The 20,305-nt window shown below is 45.5% G+C and overlaps 2 protein-coding genes and 1 pseudogene across 15 annotated transcripts in view; 1 reads left to right on the top strand and 2 right to left on the bottom strand.

Moving 5' to 3' along the window:
- TWIST2 (twist family bHLH transcription factor 2) overlaps positions 1 to 4,416 on the top strand; it is a 54,068-nt gene extending 49,652 nt beyond the window's left edge. The window contains exon 2 of the mRNA XM_021399886.1: positions 3,545 to 4,416. The gene's annotated coding sequence lies outside the window, so the exon portion shown is untranslated. The remainder of the gene's footprint in view (positions 1 to 3,544) is intronic.
- LOC110400639 lies at positions 7,687 to 10,327 on the bottom strand (annotated as a pseudogene).
- Positions 12,225 to 20,305, bottom strand: part of HDAC4 (histone deacetylase 4) — a 235,641-nt gene continuing 227,560 nt past the window's right edge. For all 14 annotated transcript variants that reach the window (XM_021400686.1, XM_021400685.1, XM_021400689.1 and 11 more), the window contains 3 exons: positions 16,396 to 16,480; positions 14,269 to 14,410; positions 12,225 to 13,786 (listed from right to left, as the gene is read on the bottom strand). In XM_021400686.1, coding sequence (XP_021256361.1) covers positions 13,747 to 13,786; positions 14,269 to 14,410; positions 16,396 to 16,480 — 267 coding nt within the window. In that variant the 3' untranslated portion in view covers positions 12,225 to 13,746. The remainder of the gene's footprint in view (positions 13,787 to 14,268; positions 14,411 to 16,395; positions 16,481 to 20,305) is intronic.

Raw genomic sequence — 20,305 nt, 5'->3', positions numbered from 1 at the left:
CAGCCATTCAGCTTGGTTGTGGGAGCTCAAAGCAGCGCCCTGGAGGGATGCAGTATTTAATGTCTCCCCCTAGAAGTACTCAATATATTCTCAAGGTGATGGGGTGGGCCCTGGTCTAATCAGAGTTTCCCCTTCTATCTCTCACAGATCTGTCCGAGCAGCTCTGGTCTCCATCAGCCCCATGATATCATTCTTTGGCAGGGCTGCTGCCGGCTTCATTTTTGCTAGTTTTAATCCTGTAAATACTCACAAGGTATCACAGCAAGCCCTTGGGGAAGCGCTTTTTCCTCCTCCCCTTCCCTCCAGAAGAATTGCCTATCCATCGGAGCTCACTGGGAGGATGAGGAGGGACAGGAGGCTGAAGGCAAAGCAGCTGGGGAAGGAACGAGTTGTGGTTTCTCCTGGTGTGACGAAGCAGTGAGGACAATCTTGACGGCTATGGAAAATAAAGGAGCCAGCTGTGTTCTCTGCCAGCCAGATGGTTTCTAATCTTTTATTTTCTCTGGTTGTTGATGCATTTGTTGAAAAGGCTTTTCCTTGATGTGTCAGAAGCATTGCGAAGCCCAGACAGCCAACACCCAGCTGGGACCATCCCTTGCCTGGAAGTGCTGCACTGGTTACTTAAGAAAATAAGGCTTACAGGATGGATATTAGGAACAATTTCTTCTCAGAAAGAGCAGGAAGGCACTGGCACAGGCTGCCCAGGGAGGTGGTAGAGTCACCATCCCTGGAGGTGTTCCAGAACTGTGGGGATGTGGCACTGAAGGATGTGGTCAGTGGGCATGGTGGGGTGGGTTGGAGTTGGACTTGGGGATGCTAGTGGTCTTTTCCAGCCTGAATGATTTCATGGTTCTATGACTCTAGGACAGAGGGAAGGAAACGACCCTCTAAGCACCATAAAGATTTTGGTACAAACAAATCTCCCAGAGCACTCTGGGAGCTGAGATGATTAACATTCCTTAATAAGGAAGGAGGACAAGGGACAAGGCAGCACCCTCCTGCAAGTCCCACCTTCCCGCCTCATCCCCCATTGCCATCTGGCAGATTTACTGGACCCAGTAACATTGCTCCCACTGATACAATGAGGAATTGCAGGCAGAGCTGTATTTCCTCCTGAATGTTGCTTCCATGCCAGAAAAGTTCAGGTCTGGGTCAGATTTTTACATAAATTTATCTATATAAAAATATATACATATATGCACACACACAAATATATCTTTCTTTCTTCTTTTCAAGTGATTTCTGCTTTTCCCCATGTAAGGACTCATTCATCCTCACCTCCCCTTCTCTTTGGTTTCAGCAGTAAGAGGTGTCCAAGCCCCTTCTTTTGGGACCATAAGCCCCAAAAGGTGTTCATAGGTGAATGTTGGTAGGAGTATAGGCTCCTAGCACTGCCACTTCTCTATTAATTAGAGGTCTGACAGCAGGCTGATGGTGTTGGTAATGCTGGCTGAAGTCTTTGGGATGATTATTTGGGGCACATCCTTAGGGGAATGTGTCACCCCCACTGACTAAGGATTTCTGTTTCTCTTTCATTTGACTCAGGGGCTCAGAGAAATTTTCAGTCATAGTGCTCACAGGTTTTCTGCTGCTCAGGATTAACTTCACCTGCCTGGTAGAGGGATGCACACTTTACCTAGAGGACATTCGCAACTGAGACCCTGTTGTCTGGGCAATGTTTAAATCTCCATTTCTTCAGCCTTTCTCTTTAGATCTCAAGACAAAGCAAGGTTGGCAGTATTACAACATGGCAGTGACTTCCCGTGCATGGCTCATATTGTTTCAGGTGCTACTTTCCCATGTCTCGTGCTACAGAAATCTTTTCTTGCTGGTATTATCTAATCCAGCCTGCTTATTCCTTCTTACCAGCATTAAACAAGAGGTGATTTTAAGGCACATCTCAGTGTTGTTTCCTGTGGCAGGGAGGTGACTCGTGTTCCCTGTGGCTGGAAGGCATGATGGAGCCAGGCCAGAGGGACATCAGCTGCATCCCCATTCCCAAGCAGAGACCCCCAGTTTGACTTGATGAACCTTATGGATCCCTTCCAACTCGGGATATTCTACAACTTTATGTTCCTCCTGCTGCTGGAGACCCCAGCCTCTCCCTGCCAATCTGAACAGGGTGAGCATCTTCTTCCTCCTCGCAGAACATCTCACAGGAGATGGAATCAGAGACGGGAGTTCCTGGCTGATTCCTCCTCCAACTCGTGCTGTCCGTATTTTCATGAACATGTTCTTGACCGCAGAAACCTGAATCACACTGCTCAGGAGGGGAAGGAAAGGACTTGCTGTACTTGAGACACTCCATCTCTGTTGTGAGGGGAGGGACAGGCGTTCTTGTTAAACATGAGGCTGTTCCCCTGAAAGAGCACCAGGAGCCTTTGCCTCTCCAAACACCATCCCAGACCAAGTCACACACCTCCTCACCAAAGCCTGGCTCTAAGCTGCCTTTTCCCACAATTTCAGAATTTTACAGTCAGCGTTCCTCATTTTCCATGTCATTAATCTCCACAGGCCTTGGTTCCAAGCAGGCTGGAGGCCATGTTCTGCCAGACAGATTTCAAGTGAAATCCAAGTTGTCTGGAAAAAAAAAATCCACTAAAAATGTGAAAAGCACGTGAACCATCAGCTGGCTCTCAGCAGCTGCCCAGCAGGGCCAGGGAGAGGCTGCCCAAGCACGCAGATGGCTGTAGAGGTAATCAGTGGACCTCTTCCCATTTCACTTGACTTTTCCAGCAACCAACCAACTACCAACCAACCAAATATTGGTTGGCATAATGTATTTTGTTTTGACTGGGAAAAAAAGACTGGGAGAATATTTTAAAGTTTCTCTATAAAGATTTTCTTGCTTTGAGAACTTCCATGGAGTGTTGCAAGCCAATACATTTTTCAGAGCATATTTTCACAGTGATTTCTTTCTCATTTCCTCCTTTTGGCCTTAGTCTGAGCTGCTCTGACATGAAGCTCCAGTTCCCCAAGGTCCCAGAGCTGAGGAAGAGACAGACAAGAACTCTTTCAGACAGGGAAAGGGAAACACAGAAACCTGTCCTGCAGTGGGACAAGGGGGAAGGCCAAAACTCTCTCTCCTGGACATCTCTAAAGGCGTCTCACTGCCACCAACACCAGGAGTAATTCTGATCTTCACCTCTTGTTCTGCAGATGACTCAGAGCTTGCCATCCTTTGAGCAAGTGCCATAAATTTGGGATTCCAAGCAAGAGGTCCACCTGTTACTGGGAGGTCATTTGTTCTCAGGGACTTCCCTCCAGCAGCTCCACCCCATCAAGGTGGCCCTCAGGGTTTTGGCGTGGGCTTTGTTCAGCCTCTCTGTAGACCCTTAATCTCATATTGATGCCACTGGGACACCCCACTGGCAGGGCTGGCTCCTTGCAGCTCGGTGCGGGTGCCTTCTGCCCACCCTGCCAATGAACTGGGGAAGCAGGCTGCTCTGGACTCTAAGATATAATCATGGCTCACTGTTTTCAGACTAGTGGGAGGCTGAGAGCCATGAAGCTCCATGGATGCATGTTATTTTTCTCCCCACAGAAACAACTGCTGACATGGTTCAGCTAGAGGAGTTTTATGGCACTGCACCAGGAATAAATTGCTGAAGAGAGCAGCAGCACCAGCGTACTGAGCCAGGATCCTTCAGAACAGGAGCTCTGGCACACCGTGGTGTGATCCATCGTGCCAGTGCTTGGAGCAAGGCTGGGATGCACTTTGGAGGAATCCCAATGGAATCTGCAGACACTTTGCTGCACTGCCGCATTGCTCTTCCTCCCCCCTGCGTCCTCCCAAGCCCCTTCAAAATAGAGTTTGGAAGCAGCCTGTGATGCTTAAGTCCTTAAGCCCTGCCTTTCTTAACTCATAAAGGGAACCAAAAGGAATTGTTTTGAAATAACAGTGCAAATCAAATTACCCGTCACAGATAAGGGGGAGAGAGGTGAAATATGAAAAGGCTTTAGATGAAAGAAGAATTAGCCTGCAACCCACAAGGAATAACTCAATTCAAGTCTCATTTTCAGCACCCCCAGAATCTGACGCACCAGAGGTCCCTAATGAAGCCCAGCAGATAAACCTGGCCAAGGCAATTTGTTACACCGCTGAACACAGAGCGATTTCACCAACCACATGCTAAGCATCAACCGTCACATAAAATGGGAAAAGTATATCAACCTATTAGAAGCCATCATCAATCAGTGCAGAGGAAACCAAACCGCCCTTGCTGGGTTCCAGCCATGGGAAGCCATGCTGTGGTTTGTGTTTGCAGGCATCCAGCAGCCTCGTGCTCATCTTCCCAAGTTGCATCCCCACAGCATTGGGCTGGGGACCTGCAGGCATCCCCGTGGCACCTGGGACAAAAAGGGATGGAGTCTGCAAGGCTTCTCCTCTTGGCTGCAGCAACATTAGCCCAGGACTCCTCAGATCTGGCAGGGTTACTGATCGGCTTGGGATGCACCAAATCCTATTGGGCAGGGGGGCCAGGCAGGGCCTCTCCTCAGCGCTGGGACCCACCTGCTTTGTAAGCAGCCTCCAGATCCATGTGGATTCCTGCTGAGCCTACTGATGGGCAGCTGCTAAGCTGGGCTGGCTGCGTTATTCACGGGGACTGGGAGGACTGCAGAAATTGCTCTGTGCAGTGGGGAAGGAGGGATTTCATTTTTCTTCTCTGTCAAACTAAAACACATAATTGAAGAGTGAAATTTGGAAAGCTTTCTCAAGGACTCTAGATATTTAATCCGCTTTAAAACACGGGAATTGCTCCCTACTCTCTGCCTTATTTAATGGGAAACAGGTCTCTTGCTCCCGCAGCCCTTCTGTAACTGCTGACCATTTGATAATTCTGCCTTGACAGAAAGACAAATGCACTGTGCTGTCTGTATGTGCATCCTCAGATCCTCCCAAATAAAATAAAAGGTTACTCTTCCTTTAACATATATAGAATCTGCAGATTCTAAACCTTTCCTTTCATGAACAGCAACCAATGGCTTAGCAGAATGGAGACTACAAGGAGCAGAAACTGTGGCTTGGGCACACACTCCAGAGCTGCGCTCCTTGTACAAATGTGGAAGATGCCTAGGCAGTGTGCCATCACCCCCTTGGTGGCTTCCCAGATTTCCACACAGAACCATAGAGCCATTTAGGGTGGAGAAGTCCTTTAAGATCAGGAAGTCCAACTACCAAGTTGACTGAGTCCTGTTGTTAAACCATGTCCCTTGGTGCCACAGCCACACGTCTCTCAAATACCTCCAGGGATGCAGACTCCATCACCTCTCTGAGCAGCCCCTTCCAATGCCTGACTGCCCCCTCCATGAAGAAAGTCTTTGTAACACCCAAGATAAGCCTCTCCAGTGCAACTTGAGGCCAATTCTTCACATCCCATTTCCTGCCACCTATGAAAAGATACTCCTGACCTATCCTTATAAGCAAACAGAAATCTCCCAGTCAAACCCAGCAAGTCCCCAGAAAACACAGAGATGACTGCTTTTTTCTCAAAGCCTATAATTAGGTCTACTGATCTTGCTTCTTCCCTGCTGAAACCTTTCATTAGCACAGCCTGGGAGAGACTTTATTTGCACAGCCACGAAATATGAATATATTCTCAGCAGGAACTGTTTGAGCTAAGTTAGCTGTTGTAAAACAGGGCCGACTGTGGCTTCCCCACAGCCTATGAAGGTTTTCGTTTTATCTCTCACTCAATTATTAAAACGTATCTAGTGGTCTGCAGCCGAGGGTTGGAACCTGATGATCCTTGAGGTCCCTTCCAACCCAGGCCATTCTATGATTCTATGATACGGTGCTACCTGGGCTACCTGGGGTCCAAGCAGCAGTGCACAGTCCAGCTGAGGGACCGTGGTTTTTGTGCTCTGGGGACTTGTCATCCTCAAATCAAAGCAGCGGGCACTCAGCACATTTGCTCAGGAACTGAGACCTTGAAGCCAATGGATCACAGAGGGCCATGAAGATGATCAGAGGGCTGGAGCACCTCTCATGTGAAGAAAGGTTGACAGATTGGCTTGTTTAGCTTGGAGAAGAAAAGGCTCTAGGAGACCTCATTATGACCTTCCAGTACTACAAGCAGGAGAGGAGAGACTTTTTACACTGTCTAATAGTGAAAGGACAAGGGGGAATGGCTTTAAACTAAAAGAGAGGAGAATTAGGTTAGATGTTAGGAAGCAATTCTTTACCCAGTCCGTTCGCCATGCCACAAGGGGCCCAAGTCCCCAAGCACTTGGCTTCCAGTGCACACACACAGCTGCTCTATTTTCTACCATGCTGTTATCACCAAATCCATTTTCTCCCCTGAAGCTGTCACTACTTCACAGCCAGAGCCTTTCAATTCCCACTTACTGAGTTTCACTCATAATTCTTCCACACTTAGAAACCATTATTCTTGTAGAGAAAAGCACTAAGCTGAACCTTACCTGAGAGCAAGGATCGGGGTCTGGTTATTTTAACCAAGGTGTGAGAGCGGCAGTTGTTCACCTTGCAAAAACCCACTGAAGACTGTACGACACTCACCAGCTTTGGTCCTCTCTGACTTTTGGGGAGACAAACTCATTCTCAGTTCCCTGAATGGGCTTTAGGTTAGCCTTTAAGAGGACCAAGCATGAACCAGCCCCAGGAGAATGTTCCCACTCGGCACAGCCCAAAATCCTGTTGTAAAACCAGGATGTATTGGTGGCATGGGCTGAGCTCTTGCCCCACATGCATTCCCCCCATAACATCCTTCTGGAGAAGCTGGCTGCCCATGGTTTGGATGGGCACATGCTCTGCTGAGTGAAACTGGCTGGATGGCCGGGCCCAAAGAGTTGTGGACATTGGAGATAAATCCAGTTGGTGGCCAGTCATGAGTGGTGTCCCCCAGGGCTTGGTACTGGGGCCGCTCCTATTCAACATCTTTATCAATGATCTTGATGAGGGGATTGAGTGCACCCTCAGTAAGTTTGCAGATGACACAAGTTGGGAGGGAGTGTTGATCTGCTGGATCAATGGCCAGGTAAACCATATGAGTTTCAATAGGGCCAAGTGTCGGGTCCTGCACTTTGGTCACAACAACCCCAGGCAACCCTACAGGCTTGGGGAGGAGTGGCTGGAAAGCTGCTTGATGGAAAGGGACCTTGGTGTGCTGATGGACTGTCAGCTGAATAAGTGCCAGCAGTGTGCCCAGATGGCCAAGAAGGCCAATGGCATCCTGGCTTGTATCATGAATGGTGTGGTGAGCAAGACTAAGGAAGTAATCCTGCCCCTGTACTTGGCACTGGTGAGGCCCCCACCTCGAGTACTGTGTTCAGTTTTGGGCACCTCAATACAGAAAGGACATTGAGGTGATGGAGCAGGTCCAAAGAAGGGCAACAAGGCTTGTGAAGGGCTTGGAGAATAGGTCCTACGAGGAGAGACTAAAGGAACTGGGGCTGTTTAGTCTGGGGAAGAGGAGGCTGAGGGGAGACCTCATTGCTCTCTTCAAATACCTGGAAGGTGATTGCAGTGAGAGCGGGGTTGGTCTCTTCTCACTGGTGACAGGTGGCAGGACAAGGGGAAATGGCCTCAAACTGCGCCACGGGAGGCACAGGTTGGATATCAGGAAAAAACTTCTTTCCAGAAAGGGTTGTTAAGCACTGGAACAGGCTCCCCAGGGAGGTGGTTGAGTCCCCATCCCTGAATGTGTTTAAAAACCATTTGGATGTGGTGCTCAGGGACATGATTTCATGGTGGGTTGTTAGAGTTAGGGTAGTATGGTTAGGTTGCAGTTGGACTTCATGATCTTGAAGGTCTTTTCCAACCTGAGCAATTCTATGATTCTATGATTTAAGCTCTGTGTTCAATACTGGATCCCGTTTTTTCCCTGTTCCTATGGGGACATTCATTTAAAGCACAGTCTTGTCCTGTTACTCAGAGTGAGGAACAACCTCTTCCTCTTTGAAGACAATCAGGCACCGTTGGTTCCAGGGACACCAAAGGAAGCCCTGTCACAGGCTGTCCTCCAAAACTTGCAGCCCAGCCCTTTTAAACATCTTCTCTCCACCGTCCCAGGTTGTTGGGCCTCAAGCCCATCACTCAGCAGTGAGCGTTTATGAGAGCCCAAAATGCACATTTGGCTTTGCGGTACAAGACCTGGGGCTTCTTAAAGCATTAACAGCCTCTGACAACCACGCTGTGCACATACTGAAGATGTGTCTGAGCGCGCCACGCTCTGCCATCTCCAGCCCTTGGCCCCAGGGCCAGGTGGCCCCATGGTGGGAATCTGCAGCTCCCGAGGCCCTTCCCACCTTGCTGTGAACTCTGGAACACTAATCTGAGGGCTGCTCTCCAGGGCAGATGGCATCAGGCTTGTTCTCTTTTATGCCAGGTTTGCTCTGCAGCAGTTCACATATGATGGATAACTCCACTCTACAGAAGCACATGAGCCTCAGCTCAAGCAGGAGCCCCAGGGACTTGTCTTCTCCATCCACGAGAACGAAAATCATCCCAACAATGAAAGTATGGGATACCAGGTCTGAAGTGCAGCTGGCTGCCTTGAAGTCAGACGATGCTTCTGTTGATGCTCAGAGTTCAGAGAGCTCCAGACACAAGAATAATAATACAGAGGCTAAACCACATCTGCATGAGACCACACAAGTAAAAAGGATGCGTCTGCTTAACTCACCCACACTGAGATCCTCAGCCCTGCTCATGGGGAAACTCATGGAAGAATCCAGGTCCTCCAAGACAGGATCCTCTTGTGAGTGGAGCTAGTAGCACTCCCAAAAGCCAGCCCTGCCTCATCAGCTCCTCTCTCCCAAAGGACAATATATACCCAGGGCCCCATCCAACCTGGCCCTGAACGCCTCCACAGATGTGGCACTAGTTCTCTGGGCAGCCCGTTATGACATAAAACCGAAGGCATAAGATGAAAAAAAGATCAGGCACAGAAACAAAGGTGTTACTATAATTAACTTTTTCTTTTTATTTACACCACAAGAATAACAAGTTGTCATAATGTGGTACAAAATACTGGACTCCTAATAAAGTTGAAATTGAAGTTGGTACTGTCAGAGAAAGACACCATTGGCCAGTAAAAAAAAAAAAAGAAAACAAAAAAAAATCAACAACAACAAAAAAACCCCACAAAACCAAAAAGAGAGAAAAGAGAAAAAAATAACAAGCAAAAACAAGAGTGAGAAAATATTCCAACTCCATCAAGTAAAACAAAGGACCATCAGAAAATTTAGCACAAAGAATGCTACCATCACTTAAAGAAGGGTCCATATAATATGAGTGAAATTGTGTCTAAATTACAGCGTAAACCGGTAGCTGCTACCAATGGTGATGTCATACTGAGCATGTATAGGTATAAAGTAGAATATAATATAGTTACAACTTTTTGATACTACATATCTGTAATAAGCTCTTGGGTGAATAATGTTTCAACCCCTCCCCCCACTTTTATATATATATTATATATATAAGTTTGTCATCCTCATAAATTGGAAAATAGCGCCTCCACTATGGAGCACAGAAAAGTGTTAATTTATTTTCTTTCAATAGGATACTTTTTCATCAATATCAAAGACAAAGTGAAGATGAGCTGAGAATGAGCTCAACTTCATGACAATGAAGAAACATGATTTCCTTTCGATGTAAAATGTTGTTTTAAACCAACCACAGTGTTGCACAGTACACGACTGCTTAAGGTGAAACCTAGCAATACATCATGTAAAAGTAATTTTAAAAAAGTTAACACAGCTGTGCTGCAGAGTTAACTCTTTAAAGTCCTCGTCATTCATCATCTCAGAATTAATGACTACGTGTGTTGACAAAGGGTTGCATCCAACCTCCCCACCCAGCCAAGAAACCAAAATAAAATACCCAACCAAATTAAAAAAAAAAAAATAAATGACACAGGCAGTTAACTTTCTGTGTTCTGCGTAGTTTCCCTAAAAACACTGTTTCCACATAAATACAATAAACTCTATTATTGGTAAGTCGCAAGTGCTAGATAAATGTCTTTTTCTTCTTTTTAAAATGAGAAATGTTTAAGTAGTCCTTTTCATTTATTCTTTTTTTTTTAACAATAAAAAGCACAATTTCTTAATTTCAGTAAGATGCAAAAAACATTCCCACTCTCCTTCCTTGGTGTGTGTCTGTGTGTGTGGGTGCGGGTGCGTGCGTGTGACAAAAATGTCCCAACCTTAGTCTCCGCAAATGCCACGAGAAGAAAAATACAACAACAACAAAAAACACAACAAAAAAAGGAAAAAACAAACAAAAAAACCAAAAAACCAACACAACTTTTTTTTTCTTTTTTTTCATTTTCAAAGCTGCCAAGTTTGGCGTGCAAAATCTGTATACAATATAAAGACATGCCACCCTTACAGACCATGCAACCTCAAAGTGTAGGAAACTTAAAAAAATATATTCATATATATTTATATATATATTTATATATATCAATGCCCATAAAAGACGTGGGCCCAAAAAGTTTACAAAAGGAAGAATGGAATGAATACATGACTGCGACTAATAAAAAAGGAATGTTCTGTATCGAAAGTAAAAAACAAATGTTTACTCATGTACTGCCAGCCAGTGCCAGCAGGGCCGCACCATGACACCGGCACCCAAAAGGAAGAAGCTATTGGCTCAAAAAAGGAAAAATGCCTCAAAACAAGGGCTCCTCCTCCACTGTGCTGCCCAGAGCTGGCCTGGGGCATGGGCACACCCTGGAAGCGCATCCATGTCGGCTGGGCTTGGGAGGAAATATGCTCTGGAGCCTTGGGAAGCCCTTCTCTCCTCGGGCAGGCTCAGAGAAATGATGGCAAGAAACGAACGTGGCGTCCTGAAAGCCACAGGAGGCCGGTTCTGAAAGAAACCAGAAGCACAAAAAGGTTTGCCCCAACCGAGAGTGGAAATACAAAACCGCCAGGAAGATCTGACAACAGAAATGCTCCTGTAAACGTGGTCACTGCCCACAGCTCAGAAATGGCGAAAGGAAAATCAAAAGTCAGTCACCAGATCCCGCAGCCAGGTTGACTTTAGATCACAGCAGCAAAGTGGTCATTGGAAAAAACAGCATCTGTGGGCATGCCATGCGTTGACAGGGGAAGGTTGTGTGCAGAACGTGCTGAGGATGGTCCTAGTGACCAAAGCTATTAATGACTCAAAAACGTACTTGGGTCTGCAAAACTCAAATACAGTAGTGTCTGGTTTTTCAATTGCATTATAAACTGAGAAACAAAAAACAAAAGCCTCTTGCATTTGCTCACATGTATGGTATGCTTCAAATTCCTTCCACAAGCGAGTCCTAAATGGAATGAAAGCAACCCCTTCAAGAACTGGAAAAGAAGTTACGAGAAATGACTCCGTTGGTTCTCCTAAGAACAGAATAAAAGAAAAAAATCTACCCTTGGTTGTTTGGATGAGGGATCTGTGCTATCCTATGCTGCTGCAAGAAGGTACACTCGTCAATCTGGTCTCCTCTAAGCTGTTCACCTCTTCCTTGAGCCAGGGATGAGGGGCTGCTCCTGGGGCCGCATTCCAGGGAAATTCAGCCACAGCTGAAGGCTCAGCTTGGAGAAATTGCTCAGGAAACAGTTCTTCAGGCACCTTGAGTTGCAACTTCTTCAGAAAGAAGAGGAGAGAGGAGGAGTACATGGGGTGTATGTGTGCGTGTCTGCCTGTCCGTGTGCATGAGAGAGAAGATGCCAGTTGTCCCACGAGTGTCTGACAAGCCTTCCGTATGGTAGCTACTAAAGTCGCGTGGAATCCTCACTACAATCCACATGGAGGATAAATACGTCACCCATTGTAATACTACTATGTTGAAGGTAAGAAAACTCCTTATTTTCTTTACAGAGCTACTATAACAGAACTGAAGAAATATACAGTCGGTGGTATTATACAAAAGAGCTCATTGCATCCCCTCCTCCTCGGTAAACGCACGCTTTCCAAAAATAAACTCTGACAATCTGCAACAATTCCTTACTCCCGCAGAAAGCTGCTCACTGTACAAAAGACTTAAAAGGGGGGAGGGAGGAAAAAAAAGAAAAAGAAAGGAAAATAATGTACAAGCAAGAAAAAATAGGAGGAAAAAGGTTTAGACACTTTTGCCATTCAGAAACAAAACCTGCCAAATAGAAAACAAATGTCAGATTCACACAAACAAGGCTTCTGTAGGGTTTTGTGAAATATCAATACAAAAACCAACAGCAAATTCATAGTCTTTGCTGTAAAAAACTCAGTTTTTGTGTTTTTTTTTTAGAAAAGGATCACAACTAAAACCTTAAATTAAAATACAAATGTTTAGGGTAGTTGCCCAGTGGCTAACGTGTTGGCAATCTGAAAACTTCCCAACCTGTCGTCTGAAAGTCCTCGAATTTCAACCTGGATCCTTTTCCAAAAGCACCGTGACGTTCCAATTCACAAATCTGTCCCTAGGGAACTTTCAATGACTACTGTTATAGTATGCATTTATTACATATATTTTTCTATAAATGCATTATAAATATTTTATCAATAATTCATAGGAATCCGGTTTCTAAGCTTGGAATACATTTGGAATATACATTATACACATATATATATTTATACCTAACAATTTAAGCAATATCTCATGCTATTTGCTTTTAATAAAAAGCATTCCAGTCTTAAACCTGCACTTGTGTCTAATACATGCTTTAACAACCAAATTGATAAGTTCAATTACTAGATAATGTAGAAGAGAGAAAACATTTGAAAATTTGATTTTAAAAATGGTTGAATTTCTAAGACCCAACAGTATTTGCCACTTTCTTGGCAACTACCTTTTTTTTTTGAAACAGCAATGAAAGAAAACAAAACAAATCCAAACTTGTAGACAGTTTTTGGAGACGCTCCGTTCAGCTGATGCCTGCTTCCCACCATCATGCCAGCACAAGCCAAAAAGTCTTCCCTCCTGATGGCAGTTCTTGGCTTTCCAACCAGAGGAAAAATATTCATGAACTGCTGTGTTTTCTTTTTTTGTGTGTGTGGTTTTTTTTAATTATTATTATTATTTTACTTAAGGCATTGTTCCTCAAACTTCAAAAATCCAGCTGCACCATATCCATCAATTAAAAAAAAAGGCACAAACTCATCTTCAGATGGCTTTGGAGACAATAAAGCCGACTCCACCTGGGCTACCATTTCCTTTTGTGTGTTTCCCCCTCTTTCCCTTTCCTTTAGATGTAGGACTAGTCCTCTTTCCCTGTCCCTCCCCATTAAAAATACAGCATCCCACACTGTTCCGGTTTCAACAAGAGTGTCGTTGACTCACAGGCAGGCAAGAGCCATTTAAAAAATCCAAGAAATGAAACTACAAGATGGGACAAGTGGTTCAAGCGGAGATTGCTGAATTGTTGGTAATCAAATTGTAAGCACCAGTTTTACATTAAGGTTTGTTTGTTTTATTTTCACGTGTGTTGTTGAATCTTTGACTTTTACTTTTTGGCAACTCTGCCAAAGACTTCGTGGGCGTCGTTCCCCTTTCCACTCCCGGTGAGGACCAGAGGAAGAGTGCCCAGCGTTGTCAGTCCTTTACTGCTCTTCACCAGCATTTTTCATTTCCAGCAAATATATACTGTAGACACATATAGATATGGAGAGATTTTTCGGTTGCTTTGCTTTACACCTGGTTGTCCTTCTGTAATCTGGAAAAAACCACGACAGGACACAGGAGTAACAAGAGAAAGCTTCTTGGCAGAGCTTCAAGACGAAGACGAACAAACAGGAGAACTCCAGCTCAAAGATGAGTGCTACAGGGGAGGTTCCTCTTCCATGGGTTCATCATCAGGTCTGAGCAATTTCACAGCCAGGCAAGGAGGGAAGAGGGAAGAGAGAAGAGATGGTTGAGCATGGCAGCTGGATAATTCGTGGAGCTAAATCTCACACCTTATGTTCCTATCACCTTCCCTCCAGGGAGAATTTGCTCAGCTGGCTCACCTAGAATTAAAACTTGCCTCCAAAAAGGGGGCTTTTAGACAACATGTTTTCATTCGTTCAACTTTAAAATGTTCGCAGCAAAATCTATTTTCTCTCGTGGTCCAAAAACACATTCTGCTCTGACTGGAGCAGAAGGATCAAGCAATGCGTGCACAGCACGAAGGTAACATTCAGGGCTCATGTAAGTGCATTTCTCCTGCAGCCCAGGTCTTTAGAAAATGCATGAAGGGAAGGAGATGGGTGAATGCATGTGCAATGGGTAAAAGGTGAGGATGAACCCATAAGGCTGCCCACAAGGCCACCTGTGATGACAAAAGAGAAGGAAGGCAACTCACCGCTTCTCAGCTGGCTTTACGCCTACCGACAGAGATGCCATGGCTGTCACTGTCTCAGCCTCTTCGTTCTCACACTTCTGTGCCTCAACCAGGGAGTAGCCCACTGTAGAGGCGTAGCGCTGGAGTGAATGCCAATACTTGCCTGGGGAGAGGTGAGAAAAGCAGCAGTTAGGGCACCTGCATCAGGATGGGTCAAGTGATGTGCTCACAGAATCACAGAATGGTTGGGTTGGGAGGGACCTTAAAGATCATCCAGTTCCAACTTCCTGCCATGGGCAGGGCTGCCATCCACTAGGTCAGGCTGCTCAGAGCTCCAACCAACTTTCCTATGCTCAATAAGTAGACAGCTGAGAACTGACTGGAGAGGACACATCATGCTTACGCAAAACACAGTCTTAAGCTGCACTTGCTGTCACTTCCAGGAGTGCCTTGAGGCCCCTGGGTGAGAAGAAGCTGTAAACGGAAGGGGCTCCTGAGGGCACAAGCCAAGGGAAACCCCTTGGAGCCTCCCATGCTTGGGGAATTGGTGGGACGGGCTCTTCTCCGCTGCTCACAGCTCTCTGCCACGAGCTCTGATACAGCAGGAGATCATCACTGACCCTTATGGTCATGCAGGCTGCTGAGAGAGGCTGCTCTGCAGAAAAACCCAACCTACTTTCTAGACAGAATCAAAAGTGACACCCAAGGACTGCCAAAGCTCTCACTTTTTGCCATGTATTAATAAATCGTGCTGCAATTGTGCTGTGTCTTGAACACCTACGTTTTGAATAAATGTTTGCCCTGTTTTGTCATGTAAGCAAGCATGCAATTAGCAGGACATGTTTCAGCAGAAAACTGTGCAGTGGGACAGCTACGGTATTCCTTGTTTATAAGGGGTAAAACCCTTGTCCATAAAAAAGTACTAAAAATGGAGGAGGGAAGCTGAAGTAACAGATTTCCACAGCTGGAATCACACAGGGAGAACGGAGATGTAACAGTACTCCTGGGTCAGGATATGTTTTGTAGGGGAAAGCATGCTTTAATAAAGCATCTACAAAAATGAACCAGTTATCTCCCCGAAGGACAACTAGGATGTCAAATCAGGGCTGAATCACTGGCTTGCAATGAAAGAAGCTGTTCTCCTTTGGCTGCGGAAGAAAGGTGACCTGAGGGTCCTACTTAAAACCTCTTTTCTGATTTGCTTTGCTCAGTTTAACGGAAAAAAAAATCACTAGTTGACTCAAGGTGTCACATTGCTGCTGAGCACTCAGTCAGCAGAGTGGCTGCTGGAAATGGAAATGAGATTTCTAAAGTTACCGGGCATTTCTGAGGGGGGTAAATCATTTGGCCTTTTTTAAGCTCTACTTCATTCCTATAAAGAGGAGACTAGCCTCCCTCCAGTTCTACACCAGAAGTGTTTGAAGTGGGAAGATGTCAAGACCCAGCACAGTGGGATTCCCATGTTATTCAGACTCTTTTCACTCCATTCCCCAAGAATGTCCCCATGAAACCTTTAACCACAATGATTTTAATCTCGACTAAATAAACTCACAATATTAGCAGCTTCTTGCAATGCTTTTTCATCCCTATCCATTCTTAACTAATGAATGCAACAGTACACGATGAGACTCGTGTTAGTCAGAGACACTTGAATTGCTTCTGAAGATAAGCACTCATGCTAAAGTGTAGGACAGTCTGTCCTCTACAGTGATTTTAAAGGTTTTACCACACTGGCTTTAATACTAATTCCCCCAGTGAGACCAAAACAACCTGCTCAATGACCGGGGTGCCTCCCAGCTTGCTTCACCTTCCCGAACACAAACTTCTGCACTTAACAGCTTCAACTTGTGCCAGTCAAGCAGTGGGCTCTGCAGAAAAGAACTCTGATACAGTCCTCTCTTGAGCCAAAACATCTCCCTGAATCAACTCTTCCTTGAGCATCACTCAATACATTTCTGCATGTAAAGTAAGACCAGTTGGTGGCTGCCTAAATCCAATTCACAGTGCAGTGATGATCCACAAAGTAGGGTGAGGGTATGCAGCAGCTTGAGGTTGAACACAGAGATGCCCTGACAATGAAGAATTGGAACGGGTACTGTCACAGGGCAGCTCAGTAGGGAACGAGCTGGGTGAATGGGCTATACTCACTGTGTATCTCAATCACCTTCTCCATTGAATGCACCGCATTAGCATTTGCTCTCTGCTGGAGAACCTTTTCCGGAAGAGGGTCAAGCTGGAGAGAGAGAGGAAGAATGAAGAAATGTTATCTCAAGCTAGAAACCAGGCATTAAGCATGATTAAGCAAACAGCTCTGCCGCATCAAGCCTCCACCCCATTCCCCTGATTCCTATTATCTGCCTTTAGTTAAATATTCAAAATACACAGACTTCTAAGTGCTCTTGCAATACTCTGTGCAGCCTCCCCCATTCCAACACTCCTCTGCACGCAAAAAATGCTGCAGCTGTGGATGGAGACTGTTTGCAGAGACCAGAAAAATACAGCAAGTGGTGCTGGCTGTTTTCACAACACGTCTTCGTAAGACTAGCGCTCTGTACTGCCTTTTGCAAAGTTTTCACTATTAAAACAATAATGTGAAAGGAAAATAAAACTAACTGAAAAATACAACAATGACCACACTTCTTTCTTTCCTCTGAAGAAATAGAAGGGGAAGCTTTTTAATTCCTCTAAACAACTAATTCTGTGTATTTATTGACTCTTAACTGAAAAAAAGATCTATATCCTCTGAGTAAATAGTCTAATTTTGGTACAGAGAAACAGCTGGTTTTCTCACTTGAGTTGCCTTCTCTCACTTTAAAAGGACGGTCTTCTGAAAAGCTGTCCTTTCTGCCCTTTATGAAGTAATTAAACCTTGTGTTGTTGGTATGATGCCTGTCTCGATTCCCATTGGCCAAGAAACAAAAAAACAGCCCAAACAACACAGCTATTACTAGACTTTTTGTCTTTAAAGAGCTGAAGAATATCCTAAGATATACCCGTGTGGCTCCTGCCGTCCTCTGCAAAGAGCAGAAGCATTTTAACACTGTGCAGGCATGGCTCCAACAGCAGGCAGGAGCTAGGGCTTCCTCCTTCCGCAGTGAAGAAGCCAGATCTGCAGTCCGGATATATCAATTTATATTAAAAAGAATAGAATATAAATAATTGAAAACTTGAAAAAAAGGATCTTCCAAGGGAAGAAGACTGGGTGATGTTGTGTAGAGCACTGATTTTCACTGGTACAGCAGAGGTGTCTGCTTGGTAGGTGAGGATGTCCCAGCAGAGCAGCTCTACCTGGCTCTCATACATGGCCAATGGCTGGAGCTCAAGACATCTCACAACTCAATACTCCAGAAAAAAACTTTCAGCTGAGTTGATTCTCTCCAAACTCTGTTCTTTTTTTCGCCTTCTTTTTTTTTTCCCCTGGTTCTCCACAAAGAACGCAAATTTATCACAAAGCCGGGTATCCAAAACAAGAAACGCTTGCAGCTGCTGACTGTGTCTGAAAATATGCATCACTGCTCATCCAAGGATCCTCCTCAGCAAAGAAACAGCTACAGTTTAATTGTTAATAAAACTATGGCAAAATTTAACTGCAACTTCTGCCCAAAGCCAAAGCAGGCTCCAGCCAAGAGATCTACTCTCACGACCAGATGGCAGCCATTTGATAGGCACTCCATCAGGACTAGAAATTGCTCCGTTCCAGATTTAATAATTACGGACTGCACTTTTAATAAATTCTTTACTCTAAAAATAATTCTGGCCAAGACTAGCTTCTGTATGACATTAAGTGAAGGTGAACACTATTCCTGGACAAATCTTTAGTAAGAGCTTCCCAGTGCCTTTCGGTTAACGCTGACATAAAGCACACAACATCAGGCAGCTTAGCCGTGTGCTATTTCACAGATGAATCATTTCCACCATGCACTACTCCTTCTGAAATAACACTCACAGACAACAGCCTCACTCATCACTCTCTCGGAAAAGGAAGAAAATACCTCTGGGCATTAGGCAAAGTTTTTAAACAACTGCTTATTATCACCTCCCTGTTTGTTCAGGATGTCCAGAATCTGACACTGGACACATCTTTGCTACTCATGCATGAAAAATGGCACAGTCTTTGCAGTGCTGTGAGTGCTGCTGAGCACATCTTGTAGCATGTCCCTCTGTCTCTGCCCCTGCCATCAGCAGCTCCCATTGCACAGGCACTGTTTGGGGCACAGTGCTGGCACAGCTTCCTAACCGTTCAGAACTGGCATAATTACCACTAAGTGATCTTCCCTGCATTATGCCCGCCTGTGATTTTTTAATCTGAAATTGTGCCAGTTTCAAACAACTGAATTTGTAACTGAAGCAACTCAAACATTCTCAAGCCACCTCGCACAGCTCTAACTCATTTTACATTAACATAATCTGCTGCAAAGCTCAAGCTCTGCTTTAATTTCCTGGACAGTTGGGAACAAGCCGGCTCTTGCCTCTGCATAACGCTTTTCCAAAGCAGGAGTTTTGATCTCCGCCGGTGAACGCAGACGCTGTGGGGACTGGCACTGTTCCCCTCATTTCCTACCATTTCCTCACGTAACGCAACCAGCTCTCTGCAGCGAGCACAATTCCCCGCACCCGTCGCCAGCAGCAGCTGGCTGTCCATGTGCACGCATGCAGAACTGCCTAGCACACTGTATATCAAACTCCATCAAAGGGCCGCAGGACAAAGCAACAGCAGTTCCCTCCAACTTTCTTGCATTAAAAAGGCTTTATAAAAGACCTTGATAAAACGAGTGTTTCCTGCTTTTTGATGTGTGGGTAAGAGAACATTATCATGATATCTGTGCAGCCTTACAGCCCACCTAGGAAAAGTGAGAATAGCTCCATCTTTAAATATTTAAAAGCACTTTATAGCTGTCCCAATCCAGTGATTAAAAAAACAAAGATTTTTTTTTTTTACCTTTAAGGATCAATATTCACTCTGCTAAATGGAAACACTCAGCCAGTTGACAACAGCCAAGCTATCGTGAATGCTAAGATCTCCCAGAGCGCCGCACTCCCAAACACATTTGTGACTCAGATCAAGCACTCCTTTATTGCACACAGATCCTCACCCCACATTGCAGCCACTCGCCCACACCGCAGTGCTACATTAAGCGAAAGGAATGACATCTTTCGGATGTTATTTCCTCAGTCTCTCCTTCAAAGTGCATCCTGCCATTAGAGCTGGCTGCATCGTTATTTGTATGGAGCTGACGGGATTGTCTGTGCTGACAACAGTGCCATCACTGCCAGATGAAGAGACATAGCTGCTGTTACATCAACTCTGCTCTTGTTCTGCTTGCTGTAGCAGCTAGCTCCTGAGTTTTTGTCTGTCCCAAGGGTTGGTGTGCTGGACAGGTTACCCATGCTGACTGTCTTATCAGAGTTGTCTGGCCAAGCGTAAGGAATGGATGCTCTCTGGATGCTTGGAGATGGGTTGCTGGATGACTGAAGCAGATGCTTTTTATGAATCCCAGCTGTTTCACTGATGACGTACTGGACTGGTGAGGTTTCCTCAGGCACTGTCATCCTTCACAAAGAGTTTCGATACTGAGAGACAAAGCACTCCCTCAAAAGGTGGGCAGTCAGGGAACACAGACAATCTGTACCTCCATGCAGATCCAAGCCCCCTGCTCCAGCTTCCCAGACCCAAGAAAGTCGTCGCTGACCTGAACTGAGTCACAGCAAGCCTGCCCAGGGCTCACCATCAGTCCCTGCAGTCAGCTCCCACAGCAGGGAGACTGAGAGCTGAAATTCTGTTTGGTTTCTCTTCTCTGTGCTACTTACTGCACTGTCAGATGCTGATTACAGGGCTTCCATCAGCTCTTGCACTGGGGTTTCTACAGGGCTTCCATCAGCTCCTGCACTGGGGTTTCTTCAGCAAAAGGTGGTGATGAGGGTGCCTGGCTGTGCTCTCCACGGCAGGTGAAAGCTTTGCAAGGAACCTCCTCCCCTCACTGACAAGCAGGAAGGTTTCTTGCCTTGTAGAAGAGACCACTGCCTTCAGAGGTCTACTCTGTCAGAGGTCATCTCAGCA

The sequence above is a fragment of the Numida meleagris genome, chromosome 5, assembly GCF_002078875.1.
Source record: "Numida meleagris isolate 19003 breed g44 Domestic line chromosome 5, NumMel1.0, whole genome shotgun sequence".
Taxonomy (NCBI): domain Eukaryota; kingdom Metazoa; phylum Chordata; class Aves; order Galliformes; family Numididae; genus Numida; species Numida meleagris.
Note: the sequence above shows the minus strand (reverse complement) of the source record. Positions and strands in the feature narration are given on the sequence as shown.